Here is a 15,729-nt window from a genome sequence, read left to right as displayed (position 1 = left end):
GAAAGCAGAGAAGAACAAATTAAAACATTAAAACATGGTACACAGAAATCAATCACCCCAAAATCAAAAATACATATTTTTCCCCTTACCTGTAGTGTTATTTATCAGTCTAGATTGTTTTGGTGTGAGTTGCCAAGGGTATCGGCATGTGGTGCTCAAAGTGCCAAAAAATACATTTGAAATTCTCAAAAGCAATGTCTATTCCTGTAAATCATGACCTGGTTATGCAAGATAATCCACAGACCTTGTTGTGAGCAGTTTCATGTAGAAACTGTTTTCTTTCTACCGAACTACACCTGCCAACCATATCAACGCACAGAAAAAAACATGCATCTACTGCCCGCTCACCTTGCACCTCTTCACTTTCTTTTCTGAAGGTCTCAGTCTTGCCTCAAACTCAACCACATTTTTACTTCTTTTCTCGATCTCTGACAAAGAGAACTCAGAATTTTATTTGAAGACCAGTTAAGACCACAGCTGTGGGGATATCACTAAATTGCTTGTGTGAAAAAGGAGTGTTAAATAAAAGTGGTTAAGTAGATGTCAGCTGTTTAGTGTTTGTTTGTGTTTGCTCATAGAAAACAAGGAAAATTCTGATACATAAAATTAATCTCTGAAAAAGAAAAAAGAGATCTGTTATCAGGGTGTTTTTATGGGAATATGGATCTTTCAGATCAATTTGAGGAGTGCCTATGGTTTGCATTTTTCATATTTTATCGTAGGTGTGTGGGACTAGCACTGGTCTGATCTTGGTCTTGAGTACAACACTGGCTGAGCTAGCTAATGTTACGGCTCAGCTGAGGAGGACGCCGTTAATGTATACATCTTGTGCTGTCATGAGTACGAACCTCATGTCCATGAGTAGTTGCATGCTTCCTGCTGTGCAATGATATAGTTGAAGGATCTAGTTCAGTAGAAAGAAAATAGTTTCTACATGAAACTGTACAAAACAAAGTGTGAAGATTATCTTGAGTAACCAGGACATGATTTCTGGAAAGAGACACTGCTGTTGAATTTTTCAAATGTTTTTATTTGGCACTTTGAGCACCACAAGCTGAGTGCCATCTAGTTAAATTATATTCAAGAGAAGGCAGACATCTCTACAGCTGATACCTCCAACACTCAGCAACTCACACCAAACCATAAGGTAAGAGGAAAAATATGTATTTTGATTATGGGGTGAACTGTCCCTTTAAACAACCACCACTTAACACTTTCAATATACCATTTTAATGAGTAAATCTTGACATACTCAACCCAAAATGGCTTGAACATCAGAATACTGTTGGTATAAATGATAAGACACAATTAAGAGAACAATTCATGTGCTGTCTATAAGTATTCCATTTTCATTAATTTACCCGAAGTATACTGCTGGGGTCATCCAGGGCCATACGTGCCATCACGCAGCCAGGCTCCAGAACAGCTCCAGGTCTCTTTATAAAGTGGATGCAACCTGACTGCTGCACACTCAATGTCATCACCATCTTCATCACCTGAAACCATAGTGCAAACAGCCAGTCAACTTCAGCTTTGTTGTCCCTGAGGGGAAATTTGTCTTGCAGCCAGACAAAAATTAGAGAACACACAGAGACATAGGCACACATACTCAGGAGCAAAAACATAAAAAAACATGAATACATCAAGTGACAACAGGAAACCTACAGTAGAGTATCTTCAGTCTGTAGTAGTTACATGGGAATTATTGAGCCTGTTGGATCAGGCCTTTGGCAGTCTAAATCTCCATCCAGTGGGTAGGAATTCAAATTTTCATTTTTAGAGTGTCCTCTAAAAATTACAAAGGTATGCACACAAGAAAGACACCTGCTTTCAGTTGCTACAGGACCAGCAGTCAACGACAACATGTCTCTGGAATAAATTTCTACCAAAATCTGTCACACTCACCTCAATCTCTGCAAAGGTCTCTCCTGCACAAATATGGCCCGCATCATCAATCAGGTACTGCAGCAGTTTACCAGCAGAGGGCGACCTCAGCACTGTGGGATCCTTCTCCTTCTCAAATACACAGGTCTTGTTGCCAACAGTGATGCGGTAGCTGTGTGGATAAAGTAATTCAGAAAAAAATAAGTAAAACTAACAAACAAATTAATCCAGATTTACAGATTCAAGAGCTCTTACCTGTCCACTTCCTCCTTCATGTAGGTGGTGTGGCTGCTGCCGTTATAGGACAGCAGAAGGCCACCGTCACTCAGCCTGTGGACATCTATCTCAACATTGGAGCCGTTCATCATGATGACATAAGTTGTTGGGGACTGGCGAGCAACCTTCAGGCAGCAGAAGAGATCACTTATTGATTAAAAAAGTTAAAAGTCAAACAGGGAACAAGTGAAGGGAATAAGCAGGTACCTTAAGGCAATACTTGACTCCTTCATATATTAAGTCCACGCTGACAGAGTTGAGGAGACTGACTGCAGGAAGTACCTGGCCTCTGTAGACGCAGTCGTTTTTTAGTGAATTATATAAACATAAACTAAGAATTGCAGTGAGAAGTTAATAATAAAAGTTTAATGCATCTACTGACCTCTCCAGTGAATGTAGGAAGTCAGACATGCTCTTTCGGAAACTAGCATCAGCAACATGCAAAGCCCCGCAAACAATACCCAGCATGGTATCTGGTCTCTCCGCCTGCAGGTGGTGGATATGAAACAGTATGAAAATTTTGTATCACGATTAGAGTGAGCAAAATGAATGGTTATCAGTGATATCATGGTATCAATAAATGTGTTGAAAATGTTCAAAAGTACTGAAACACACAAACTGAAACAACTTCACCATGTTTTTCATTCTTATGTGCACTGTTGACGGGTGAGTGTTGCTAACTTTAGTTGATGCTTAACAGTATGTGCCATGAGTATTTCAAAGCACAGCAATCAAACACAATTTTAGTGATAAGTAAAATTTGAAGCCGTAATACTATACGACAGGGAATTTTACCGTGGTTTATTGTGAAACCAGTCACCATTTCATCCTTAGTAAAAAGAGCATGTGGCTTCATGACACAAAGAAACTACACACAAATTCAGTGACCGAGTACCCAGTCGAGTACTGATTTACAGCACGTCTTCAGTCACCAACCTGCACTTTCTCTGCAATGAGATGATCCAGCCAGCCAGTGTCGATATCATTATTTCTGAAGCTTTCTGTCTCCAGTAACTTAATGAGGTATTCAACTGTGGTCCTGAAGTCGCCTCTGATGCTCAGCTCCTTCATAGCCACCACCATGTTCCTAAGGCACATGAAATATGACACCCAATAAACACATGTATCCTATGTGATTTTTAATTTCTTATGTTTTAACATCAAGTATTAGTACATTCATTGAGCGGTTTGTTAACATTTATCAGGGGGAGTGGAAAGAATGAATGAACATGTAAGAGTCTGCCCATTCTTGATTGAAGCTCTGTTTTCAACACACCAAATTACTTTTCTCTGACTCTCATTTCTTCGACTGCTGTCTCTCGTCTCACCTTTCCTGTGTGTGTGTATATCTCACTCACTCAAGTTGCAATGCTTACTGGAATGCACACATTTGTTAGCTTAGTAGCATCACATATGACTTTTTAATGCAAGCTACTGGTCTGTTTCCTGGTCTGCCAAATTAGTGCTGGAAATGCTGTGCTGTTTAAAATAGATACTCTCTATCAAAATTTTATAATCGTCAATAATTTATTGGTTAAATGCCAGAATTGATAGGGATGGCAGGTTAACAAGTGAGACACATTTTGGTTATTTTGCTAACAAGGGGGATGGTGATTCCCGCTCAAATCACCTACTGATTATATTATACATTTTGCATTGTGAAAGAAGTCCACCAGGATTTGCTTTAAAGCATTAGTTGCAGAAGTACACGACTGCCTTCTAGGACTTTAATTTTGATTGGCAGGTCATTGCATTTTCCACATTGTTTTATTACATCATGGACAGTTACAGCATTAGGCCAGACATTACATAACTGGCTGTTGACTTGGAGCAGACACCTGATAGTCTTTAATTACTAAAGATCAGATATCACTGCATCATAAAAACAACAAAAGAAGAGTCTTACGAAATGGCTTCTTCACGGTTCTCGCCCCAGGAGAAACAGTGTCCAAACTGGGAGTCTGCAAATTCATGCAGGCCCCCAGTTGCCCCCACGCTGAAATAACCCCAGACGTTTTTACTGCTGCGGAAGTTCAGCTCCTGCACAGTGCCAGAACTCGGCTTGAACCCCTGAGAGAGAGCACAAGGACGTCATGTCAGTGGTGCAAATTCAAAACAGTGGAACAAAACAGTGTGATTTTGAATGTGATGAAATTGAGCTCTACCTCATCAGGGTTCTCACTTGTGATGCGAGCAGCTATGACGTGCCCTCTTGGACTTGGCATACACTCTGGAGACTCAAAGTTAATGACGGTGTCACCCCACGGAGCTTCTCCGTAAAGTAAGCGGATGTCCTTTATTCTATGAAGAGGGATGCCCATCGCAATCTATCAGAGAAGAAACACTGAAAGGGTTGGATCTCTGGCAATAGTGTTATTTGTATTTTGTATTAATTTTTCTTCTTCTTTCACCTGAAGCTGAGCAGCTGGCAGGTTTACATCTCCAATCATCTCTGTACAGGGATGTTCCACCTGCAAGCGAGGATTCAGCTCCAGGAAATGGAAACTTCCATCTTCAGAGAAGAGATATTCCACAGTACCTGCACTCACATAACCCACCATCTTGGCCAATCGCACAGCATACTGGACCAGAAGGCAGAGACAAGATGTCAAGTCTCAACCAGAGAAGCTTATTTAACAAGGGAGGGAAAATGAATACATGCAGTGACGTAAACTGACCCGCTCCATTTGCTCAAATGTCGAGGGAGGAGCTATAGTGGCAGGAGCCTCCTCTATGATCTTCTGGTGCCTTCTCTGGATGGAGCAGTCTCGTCCAAAAAGAGAGATGGCGTTTCCATACTCATCAGCCAGTATCTGGACCTCAAGGTGTCTCGCATGCTGAGCCAGCTGCATGATGAAGATAGGCGAGCCGGGTACCTCCGTCTGAACCTGCAATCAAAAAAACAAACATTTTAGCTGCATGAGTTACACTTAAAATGTAACTGTATAAAGTGGGGTGTAAATAACAAAGAAATCAAGCATTATAGGAATACTTCACTCACAATACTTTTTCACCTGCTTCTATGGTGAACGAACAATCCAAAAATTGAGAAAACTCTTGATGAATTGAAGTCATAATCCCAGTCTCATTTATCTGGTCTATACTCAGTAGTTCCCAAACACACAGCCCTTTCCAACAGGGAACTGAACTAAAAGTGAAATTTGTCTATGCTCTCTTCAAAGCCAGACTCCATTAACAAATGCAGTAATTTTACCTCGCTGAACACGGAAGCTGCTGCTGGTCCACCACTGCCTCGATCAGTTAGTGTATTTGTGTTGTGTGACTTTGCTGAATCCAGACTAATCCTTTAAAACACTAAAGTCACAATAACACAAATAAACTAACAGATGGAGGCAGTGGTAGACCAGCAACTTACATGTTCAATGAGTTAAAATGACTGTTTCTGTCGATAAGGTCTGACTTTAAACAGAGTACAGATACGTTTCACTTTCAGTTCAGCTTCCTGTCAGAAAGGGCCTTCTGTTTGGGAATTACTGTGCATAGGACTGGATAAATGAGATTTGAATTATACTGCACAATGCCCCACAAAGCCCCCTATGACTTCAATTCATCAAGAATTTTATCCATTTTTGGATTCTTCATTTAGTGTGGACACATGCGAGAAAAACAAAGTTTCTTCACTAATTCAACGTAACACAGGGTCAGTAACTGATATACAAACAACCCTTTGGGGGTGTAATAACACAAACCTGTCTAAACAGACTTGGGAAATCCTCAGAACTTTCTACTTTCCGGATACCCTTCCCACCTCCACCCTCAGAGGCCTTGATAACAACCGGATAACCAATCCTCTCAGCGCCCTGCAAAGAAAACACCAAACAGAACATAACTTACACTTACACATTACACTTCCCTGAGGGGACTCATTCTGGGGGGAAAAAGAAGCAAATGTGAAGATATTATTATGATGAATTTCCTAAATATGCTTACTGTCAGCCCGTCATCTACATCGAGAACACAGCCTTCTGTGTACATCTCTGAAGGAACGCTGATTACATTGCCCAGCATTTGGTCCTCCTCATCCCAGCCCACTCTCAGACCTGGAGCACCATGAAACACAGGGATAGAACATTAAAACAAACACTGCAATGGGCATTTAAATGAATATAAATATGAACTTAAACATTAACCACATCACAGAGTACAGCTTGTGTTACTATACATTAAGGCTCACAAATTCAACTTTTTGGGCCCCTGAGCTTCCATAGTAATTAATGGTGCTCAAACATGACTCAAGGACTCTGCCAAACCTTTTTGTTCTCAGCTGAGCGCTGCAACACGTCTTTTGCTTTAATAAAAGGCATTAATTTTTAGGGATTCAATTATTCTACAGCATTGTTGTTTGTATTGTTATTTGCTGATAAAAGCATTATCATAATGTAGTCCCGAGGGCTTTGGTTGAACAATGTCCTATCTAAGCACTTTTTGTGACATAATAGCAGCTTGTGAAAACGTTTCTCATCATGGATAAATTATAGGCCTCCATACAAGCTCAGATAATAGACTCAGAATCTGAGTCAACCCCTGACACAGTGCTGTTTAAACAGAAGCACAAACAGCATATGAGTTTCATTTCTCAGTACTCAGACACTGACACACATTGAAACATTGTCCTCTGTATTTTATCCTGTACACTACATACTGTACACACACACACACACAAAACAAACTCCTCCACCAACCAGTCAAGTTGCAGTTACAGTTCACATCTCTGTGTGTCCAGACTCATATGTGGCCATGACAATAGACTTCAGATATGGATATTGCTGCAAAGAAGCTACAAAGTCTACAACGTGGATGCTAAACCCTCACCTGATCCACTCCATGGTAGAGTGGGAATGTCAGCACTCTGAGCCACAATGGAAGAAGCCACCTTGTCCCCGAGGGCCCACATGGCCTTACTGGACGGCCCTGAGAGAAAATACATCATTTCACAATGAGATCTGACACAGGTGTGAATAAACGAGATAAAATAAACAATGAACATTCTCACCTAAGAATGATATTCCTGCTTTGTCCAGCAGCTCAGGCAGTTTGGGATTCTCTGAGGCATGACCCCAACCAGCCCACACAGCCTGTTGATGGTGATACACACAGACAGGTAATGATTTATCACGACAGAGAGAAAAGGTCAGACAAGAGAAGGTTTAATTCAGAGGCCAGACAGAGCAGTGTTGCTCAGATAAACGATGAAGGAGAGTACCTGCACTGGGATTCTTTTAGCAATGTCCACTATCAGCTCTACATTGGCGTAGTTGTTATTGTTGGGCCCACCGGGTACAGGCACATAATGGTCTGCCATTTTAATGTATTCTGTGAGGGAAAACAGCAACATATAACAAGTGATAATTAATTCTGACAATTAATTATTCAGTGCAGGCATTCAAGGAGTCCCTCTCTACAACACAGCTGACTCAACAAGATAACTGCTGGGTAATAAAAAGTATGAAGTTCACACTGACCTGCATTAGCTTTCAAGTCTTCAGGGGTTACCATGACGACAAAACGGATGGTCCTTTCATTGCGAAACATTTCGTAGGACCAGCGACGGATAGAACGCATACATTTGACTGCAGCTATGCCGTTGTTAGCGATCAGCACCTGTAACAGAAACAGAGACAGCATGTGTAGCCTTAACAAAGACAGAAACGCTGCAATGAAAACAGTCATAGTCATTTTGCTTCACGTCTTCTTTCAGACTAGATTTCTGTTCTGGAAATGTATGCAAAAAGTGCATTTTTAATTAGATAATGCCTCATTTGCATACATGTAACACACAAAAAATGAGTTAATGTAAGATATCAACTTGGGAAGTTTCAGTATGATATCTATTAGTTAAAATGTTTACCCTATTCAGCTGTCATGTTTTACTGATGTTCTCAAAATTGATGTTTTTCTCATTGTCTGAGCCAAATATCTCCACTTAAGCAGCACTTACACACACCAAATTTTTCAATTTTATATCCTATCTATATTCTGAAGGTTTTTACTGAAGGGTTTATTAATATATCATGCACTGCCTTATTTATATGACATTTCATTATGGAAAACATGACAAAAATTTATTTTTTATGGCTTTTGAGAGAGTTTTCTGATTTATATATATATGATAGATATAAAGCGATATCCAAAATTCCCCCTGTAAAGTCCTTTGACTCTGATGTGTAAATGAACCTGACTTTATCCAATGTTCAGATTTCTGTTCTGTAAATGTATGCAATTTAGAGCATATTTATTTAGATACCGCCTTATTTGCATATTTAAAAACACACAGCTTTAGGAGGTTTGCAATATAAGAAAAATTGTCTTAATGTAAGTGATCAACTGGGGAAGTTTCATGGTGAAATCTATTAGTTAAAGGTTTTGCCCAGTGGTGTAGTGGTAGCTGATGAGGGGGATGTACTACTTGGTAAATGGGTAGGTTACAGAGGAAGAAGTGGGCATACTCTCCTATATAGTCTAATGGCTTTTTGGCTGATAGGTGGGTATACTGTAAATGGCCGTAAAAAGATGTGGGTATACCCGTATACCTGTGTATACCCTCCACTACACCACTGGTTTTGCCCAATTTACCTGTAGTGTCTCTCCTAAAGCAAGGAAAAGTAGAGATTCAAGTAATTTCAAGTCTATACAGGGCACTTGAGCAGGTTAAAATAGTAAGAACCACCTGCATAAAAAAATGGGGGAAGGAAACTAATAGTTGTATCCCAGATCTTAACAAAATATTGTGATTTTTAATGGAGGATATCAAGCTTGACTGTACTAAGAGCATTCAGCTGGAAGAGTCTTAGTAGGTATTTTATTACACCTGCTCAGAAGTCTCACCACTGAGGCTCGTCCAGCTGCTGTGGAGGAATTGTGGCACACTACCACTTGTTTTGGGCCTGACCAAAAGTAAATGCTTTTTGGCAAAAGATTTATACAGAATTGGTGATTATATTTGGAATGAAAGTCATGGGATGTACTCCTGTTTGGTCTTTCACTTTTCACATATACAAATATTGAAACAAAATACTGATTTAGAGCACTGAGTGTAGCTGCTAAAGAAGCAATTACAAAGAAATCGCTGAAGCCAGACACCCCATCTACAGACAACTGGGATGATAATGTTTATCAAATCGTTGTTGTGGAAGTAATTTCCTTCTCAATGAGGCTTCAGGAACTCAAGTTTGAGGAATAAAATGTCAGTTTCCCCAAAACGCCCTTCATTTGTTTGAATTTGTTTATTCAACTTCCTAATTTTTTTTATTTCTATTAATTTATCTTAAATGAAAAACACCCCATGTTCTATGTTTGTGTTTTAATACTAAATTGCAAAAATCTGCAAAAAGAATGGTTTGCTCTGTAAAAGTACCTAACTAAAGATGAATGTGTGAATGTTGTGAAACCAAATAAAGAAAGAAAATGTACAGAAAAAGTAGAGTATCAAAAATACAGGATGGACTTTCATACTTACTTTTTCAATTACACGGTTGCCACCAAATCTGGTGACAAACTCAGCAGGAGAGGCCACGGTGAAGTCCCTCTGCAGATCCATCTTTCTGTGTTCACGTCCTTTTTTCACCAAGTGAAGACCAGACATGCTAGGCCTACAGCAGAGAGCTTGTGGTTAGATGTCTTTTCCAATAACACAGCAAATCTCAATTATAGAGATGTATTCTGTCCTGTATTACAGCTGAAACATATATTAAATAATCCAGGGAGCTGCAGGCTGCATATCATCCTTCATGTCAGCAGGTAAACAAAAACAACAGACTACAGTCCTCCTCTGCAGCTGTGGTGATAAACAGCTCCCTAACAGTGTGAGTCGGGGGCTGTGAACAAACCACATAATAAGAACAGTAAGAGAGCAACAGCACTGAAAATCAAATCAAAGTTCAGTCTCTCCCCTCAACAGACAAAGAAGTGCTGTGCGGATCAGCCCATTTATATCTGACCTTATCTTCAAAATGACATAACTTAACAACTGCTCTTCATAGAAAACAACCCATGGAAAGAGTGCAATCTAAAAAAACTATTTGCTGCAGAAAACAAGCCCACGCTATCGCTCCGGGTGTCCTTTTTTTTATCGGATGTACAGTGATTATGAGGGACAATAAAAGGGTAAATGTGTTGTCAGCCCGATGCATTCATACAAACTGTACCTTTAGCCCTGTCAGGTGTGCAAGGCTGTTTCCAACCGTTACAGCAACATTAACAATGGATGAAACACATATTCAAAAACATTTAAAATGTACTAGCCATGTGAGGTTTAGTGACACCTGGTTGCAATTTAGTTAGTATGCTGACAGAAACAAGAGATTCAATCTTGCTCCATAATCATTATCAGTCTATAGCTGTCTGATTATTTGTGATCAACACTGTGAAACCAAAACTCAGATTTAATTTGAGATTATTTTCATATATGTGGGACTCACTACTACTAATTATATTCATGAAGTAGTAATAATAAATATTCATTAATAGTCTGCAGGTCTTTCCTTCCTCTAACAATCAATAATGTGTGCTGCTCTCTGGCTGTCAAAGTCAATGTAATCATCTAATCACATATTAAAGCAGCTGAAGCAGTTGGCAAGTTTGGTTTTAGCATCACAAGCTACAATTTGATGTTATAAAAGTGGATCGTCTCATGTGGTTTATTGTTTGACTGCAGATTCTTGCAAGACTAAAAAGGCAAAAGCAGTAAAACTGATTTCACAGTTCGAAATACTTAATATAGATTTAACAATTTACACACAGTAAATTAGTTTATTATTACACAGTACTTTAACACAGGATAAGACACATTTTAAACACTGTTCACATTAAGACAACAGAAGCAAAGAAACTTCTTCATGTATTTCAATACACAATATGAATAAATACTGCAGTAACTGTGGATAATTTCACGTACCATGATTATCAGCTGTCTCGTACCTTGTTCATTCCAAAGTCACATTGCAACTGCACCACAAGTGGCTTTATAGAAGTCTTCCCCATGTTAAGATATCATTGAGAAACGCCTGTGTTGCATCAGTGAACTATGTTGTGAAGTTTGTCTGAGCTGCTGTGAACTTTAAACTTCACTCACTGTACTGTTCACGCAGGATATACCGGTTGCACTCTGTTGCTGAGCTGTTTTATTGATAACCTCTTCCAACCCGGTGTCACACACTTCTGATCCACTTTGGGATCTTTTTCCAGGACACCAGGCAGGGGTTCATTCACTTTACTGAACAAACAATGGGTTTCTATTTACAGTCACGACTTAGGGAATAAGTACAAGTAGAACGGGTTAGCTCATTACTGTAGTGCTTTATAAGGGCAGAGTTTTCCTGGTCTGTCCGACACTTCCCTCCTCCAAAGGGTTGGAGTTTTTTTTTAATTTCCTCATTCTTACATTTGCCAAGACGAGCTCTGCACAGTTATGTAACAACACCGTGGCCACACGTGTGATTCTCCCTTTTCACAAACATGTCTGTAGAAGTTCCTACAGTGTTTATTCTACTTCTGTGCAAAGTAATGTGCATGTTCTCATTATTTCTGCAGCTGTACCATAAGGCATGTGTTGACGTCTACACTGTAAACACTGCAGCTAAAGTATCAAATTACAAAGACTGGTATCCAGCTTTTAATAGCGCTTACCTTTGGAGATATGGGAACAAGTTGAGACCCTGACAGTCATTTTCCCCCATTATGCGGCCTAATTTGCTGCTCTTTGGCAGTGAAACTAGATTTGAGAGACCAAAACAAAGAAACCTCCCCAAAATCCCTCCTCTCATGTGCCTCCTCCCTTCTCCCCTCCCACATCTGCAGCAAAATTATCAGCAAATCCCCTGTGACAGATCACAGGCTGTATCTTTTAAATATGCAAAGAGACAAGGCTGCCACCAGGACTGAAGTGTTTGTTATGCCTCATTTATGAAAGAAAGCAACTAGTATCCAGGCTTTTGTGCATGGAATGGCTGAAACTAACTTTACAAATAAAGTTAGTTTCCATCAAATATTTTTAAAAAGTGCATCTCCTCCTGCTGTAAAACTTTTCCTTCACACTGCAGGAAGATGATTCAATGTGCTGTAGAGAAAAGTCTCTTACCTTTCACCCCTCCATGATGTTTCCCATAAGTCCTGATGGCACACATAGCTTTATCCATTTGGATAGGTCAGTCCAACTAAGCATGTTAAGTTCATATAGGTGGGTACACCAAACAACCCCTCCGACCCACGATCATATGATATGATTCATATCATATATCATCGCTGGGTGTAAAAATAACTCTCCACTATGCAGACTATTAAAATTAAAGTTAAAAATAAACATTTTAATGGAGGATTTGAATGTGTTTTTGTTTGCTGTGTTGTGACCTAGAGTCATACCACAGCTTTCAAAGTCATTTGGTCAGGGCTCTTGTTCCAATAATAGAGCCGGGGGTGTTTGGCATGCGACAATAACACAGGTCAGCTCCCCGCGGTCAGGTGATAAGATACAGATTGTGGAGCTGTAGGAGCATAACGGCACATCAGTGTGGCCACGTGTTTGACCCACACATTTTGAGAAAATGCTTTATCTCAGAACTAACCCAGGATTTATGAGTTCTTCAGACTAATATTTGAACTGTATGTCAGAGTTCCACCCCAGGCTTTTCACCTGTGTGTGGTCACATGATGGAGTGATAAAAACATACCAGACCCTGAGCTGCTGACATTAAATTCACTTAAACAGAAATGAAGTCTTACTTAATGCTTGAGGAGCTGGAGTGTGACGCTGCAGAGGACGCCCGCGGAGGAGTGGATTTCTGGGTGGAGGTCTGTGTTTGAGATGCACCACTTGGAGGTTTGGTGACCAGAGGTTCCTCGTCTGATGAGTTATCCTCCGATGCTCCGAGAATGAACTTGAGGCGTTCCCTCCCCTCAGGCCCTGAGCTGAGCATTGGTGCTTTTGAAGGTCTCTGGGGGGTCTTTTGCAGTGATGGCTTTCCTGACGTTACCTCAGAGGACACCCGCAGAGCCTCAGCGTCCACTGCATTAAATTCAGGACCAGACGCGGAGGCACTGGCGGCCTTAGTAGTGTTATCCTCATTGTGTGTTGAGGTAGCAGGAGCTGTTGACTGAGAATGTTTGCCTGGATGAGAGGATTTTGTAGCAGGCACATCCTTCTTTACTGCAGGCAAACCACAGCCAGAAGAGGATTCCTCTCCTTTCACGGGCATCGCTGCCGTCTTCTTATTAATCCTCCACAGTAGCAACGATATCCATAGGATAATTCCCAAAACTGCAAATGGGACCATTCACAGACATTCTCCTGAGCCTGCAACAAGAGCAGAGAGGACATTATGAGTCATACAACAGATAACAGTAACATCTACACATCATAAGTGAGCCAGCTTAAATAGCTCATCATGAGAAATCTGTCACCCCACATCATAATAGCTGTTGTAGCATTAAAATGCAGTATTGATTAGGGATGAACCTAACAGCTAATTTCCCTGATGTTTAAACAGAAGTTGAAACTGAGACTAGTCAACAATTCTAGAAGTATAAAAACAGTCAGGACTTCATCAATTTAATGTATGAGGGTAGACACTGTCCAGAAAAAAATGTTTATATTAAAAGAGCCATTTGAAATCATTCATCACATTTTTCAATAACCAAATCCTACTTAAAAAAACTGCTGAAATCTGTGTCATTTTGCACTATGTGTTACGAACATTTCATATTATCCTACAAAGCATGACGACAACTCGCTTAATAAAAATTAAACATTTAATGAAAACAATATTCTCTCGGAAAATAAATCTTCAGGAAACATGCCTGATGATTATAACAACATTTTCACTGGGTGAACGCAATCATATAATGTAATAATAGTTTAATTATAAGTTTAACTGACTAGTATTCCTGGTGCTGGTCAGCGAAAGCAGCAGCGTTCACTCGACTAGTCGATTAATCACACACGTACCTAAGATTTACTGATTAATAAATCTAAAGTTGATTTTTCAACAGTAAAATGTGTCACTCAGTACACATCTGTATCAAATTTCCATAACCACCCTATTTAAGGGATCCTTCTCATAAATGTTTGTTGTTGTTTGTGCCAATGTATAATCTATCAGCCTCAAATAAGCAGTATCAGTTGCACAATAAGTAAGAGACATTCAGTCCTCTGTCAAAAGGACATAAAGAAAAGCTCTGTAGTATTGCTGTCTGTGTACTATTCTAGTCTTAGGACATTTCTCCTGCAGTGATAGGAGGTCAACAGCCCTCTCAGGTCAGGGGCATGCTGGGTAATTTGAGATAGGATCTATAGGTGAGACTCAACTTTGAAAGACGTACACAAAACAAGTAGAAAGGGTCCTTTTCATACCAGCTCCACCCTTTAAGCCTGATAAATCAATGAATTAAGATAGCTGTGCAGTTTAACTGTGCCAGCAAGGCCTCGCAGGCTCCGTTTCCCAGCCAGTGTCCCATAAACAGCGTGTCTGTGACAGCTGCCATGAGAGCCAAGTGCTTCATATGGGGTAAAGGTCAGCACCAAGGGAATGAATAGTGAGGAGGAGGAGGAGGAGGAGGAGGAGGAGGAGGAGGGCACAACCATCCATACAAACAGCATTAATGAGCGTTTAAAGGCATCCAAATACATAAAATGAAAAAGGGTAAATTAATATGAAATCTGTGTGAGACAGTATGGCTTTATCGTGTCAACTTGAGTCTGTAAAATGCAAAAGAGGCATTTGATGATAGACACAAGGAGGCATTTGTTCTCTGGAGCCACTTTGACTTTGACAGAAATGAAGGGATGGCTGAGCTGTCACTTACAAAATTAGGCACAGTATTCAAGAGTATATCTTCAGCAAAAAAGGGTAATCAATTAATTTATTAATATTAATATTATTACTATTATTAACAATAATAATAATAATAAAACGAATAGATAATAATGAATAAATAATATCAATAAAAATATAAAATAAAAAATAAATAATCACTTTTTTATTGCATGTATCTTTTTATGTTTTGTTTTTTTTAAACACTTTCATTTTTCCTCAGGAAACATGCGTACAGTTACTCCCACTACTGATAATTTTATTTAACACTTAACTGTTCCATTAAATAATAAAAACAGGGCAAAGGTAGTTATAGTGTGATCAGCTGCATACATGCTGACCCTAATCGACCCATCAGGAAAATGTACCTGCCTCATGAGATCCAACATGAAGTTCACTTGTGTCACAGCGATGAGCATCAGGTGTAAATGACTAAAATAAACTTTTAAAAGCGGTATTTTGCTGTAAAAACACAGTTTACACTCACCACTGCAGATGAGGGACAACACTGCTCAGTCGTTGTTGTTATTGCTGCACCAGGCTAACCAGTTAGCTCCCACACCACTGGTTATTCTTCATAACTTTAAGCAACTTTCTTTAATTAAACTGTATTCTTCACCGGCTGGTTGTGTCCTCCGAGAACTCTTACTGTGGGCACCACCGCTGTTACTGGTGTTACGGTTAAAACATTCAGCAGCAGAAGGAAATGTCACCACTACCAACCACCAGTCCAGCCCCCCTACTA

At 39.8% G+C, this 15,729-nt stretch overlaps 1 protein-coding gene across 3 annotated transcripts in view; it reads right to left on the bottom strand.

Moving 5' to 3' along the window:
• acacb (acetyl-CoA carboxylase beta) overlaps positions 1–15,729 on the bottom strand; it is a 29,889-nt gene extending 14,160 nt beyond the window's left edge. For 2 of the 3 annotated variants that reach the window (XM_049578028.1, XM_049578029.1), the window contains exons 1-19: positions 15,472–15,729; positions 12,898–13,468; positions 9,638–9,770; positions 7,644–7,782; positions 7,385–7,494; positions 7,175–7,256; positions 6,994–7,092; positions 6,112–6,221; positions 5,871–5,981; positions 4,839–5,048; positions 4,572–4,742; positions 4,326–4,487; positions 4,067–4,230; positions 3,097–3,247; positions 2,543–2,646; positions 2,368–2,449; positions 2,140–2,285; positions 1,906–2,056; positions 1,362–1,496 (exon numbers count right to left, since the gene is read on the bottom strand). In XM_049578028.1, the coding sequence (XP_049433985.1) occupies positions 1,362–1,496; positions 1,906–2,056; positions 2,140–2,285; positions 2,368–2,449; positions 2,543–2,646; positions 3,097–3,247; positions 4,067–4,230; positions 4,326–4,487; positions 4,572–4,742; positions 4,839–5,048; positions 5,871–5,981; positions 6,112–6,221; positions 6,994–7,092; positions 7,175–7,256; positions 7,385–7,494; positions 7,644–7,782; positions 9,638–9,770; positions 12,898–13,448 (2,811 nt within the window). In that variant the 5' untranslated portion in view covers positions 13,449–13,468; positions 15,472–15,729. Of the gene's footprint in view, positions 1–1,361; positions 1,497–1,905; positions 2,057–2,139; positions 2,286–2,367; positions 2,450–2,542; positions 2,647–3,096; positions 3,248–4,066; positions 4,231–4,325; positions 4,488–4,571; positions 4,743–4,838; positions 5,049–5,870; positions 5,982–6,111; positions 6,222–6,993; positions 7,093–7,174; positions 7,257–7,384; positions 7,495–7,643; positions 7,783–9,637; positions 9,771–11,805; positions 11,925–12,897; positions 13,469–15,471 lie in introns of those variants that run through there. The other variant, XM_049578030.1, reaches the window with a different exon arrangement.

This window comes from Epinephelus fuscoguttatus, linkage group LG6 (assembly GCF_011397635.1).
Source record: "Epinephelus fuscoguttatus linkage group LG6, E.fuscoguttatus.final_Chr_v1".
NCBI lineage: Eukaryota > Metazoa > Chordata > Actinopteri > Perciformes > Serranidae > Epinephelus > Epinephelus fuscoguttatus.
This window is presented reverse-complemented; position numbering and strand designations above follow the sequence as displayed.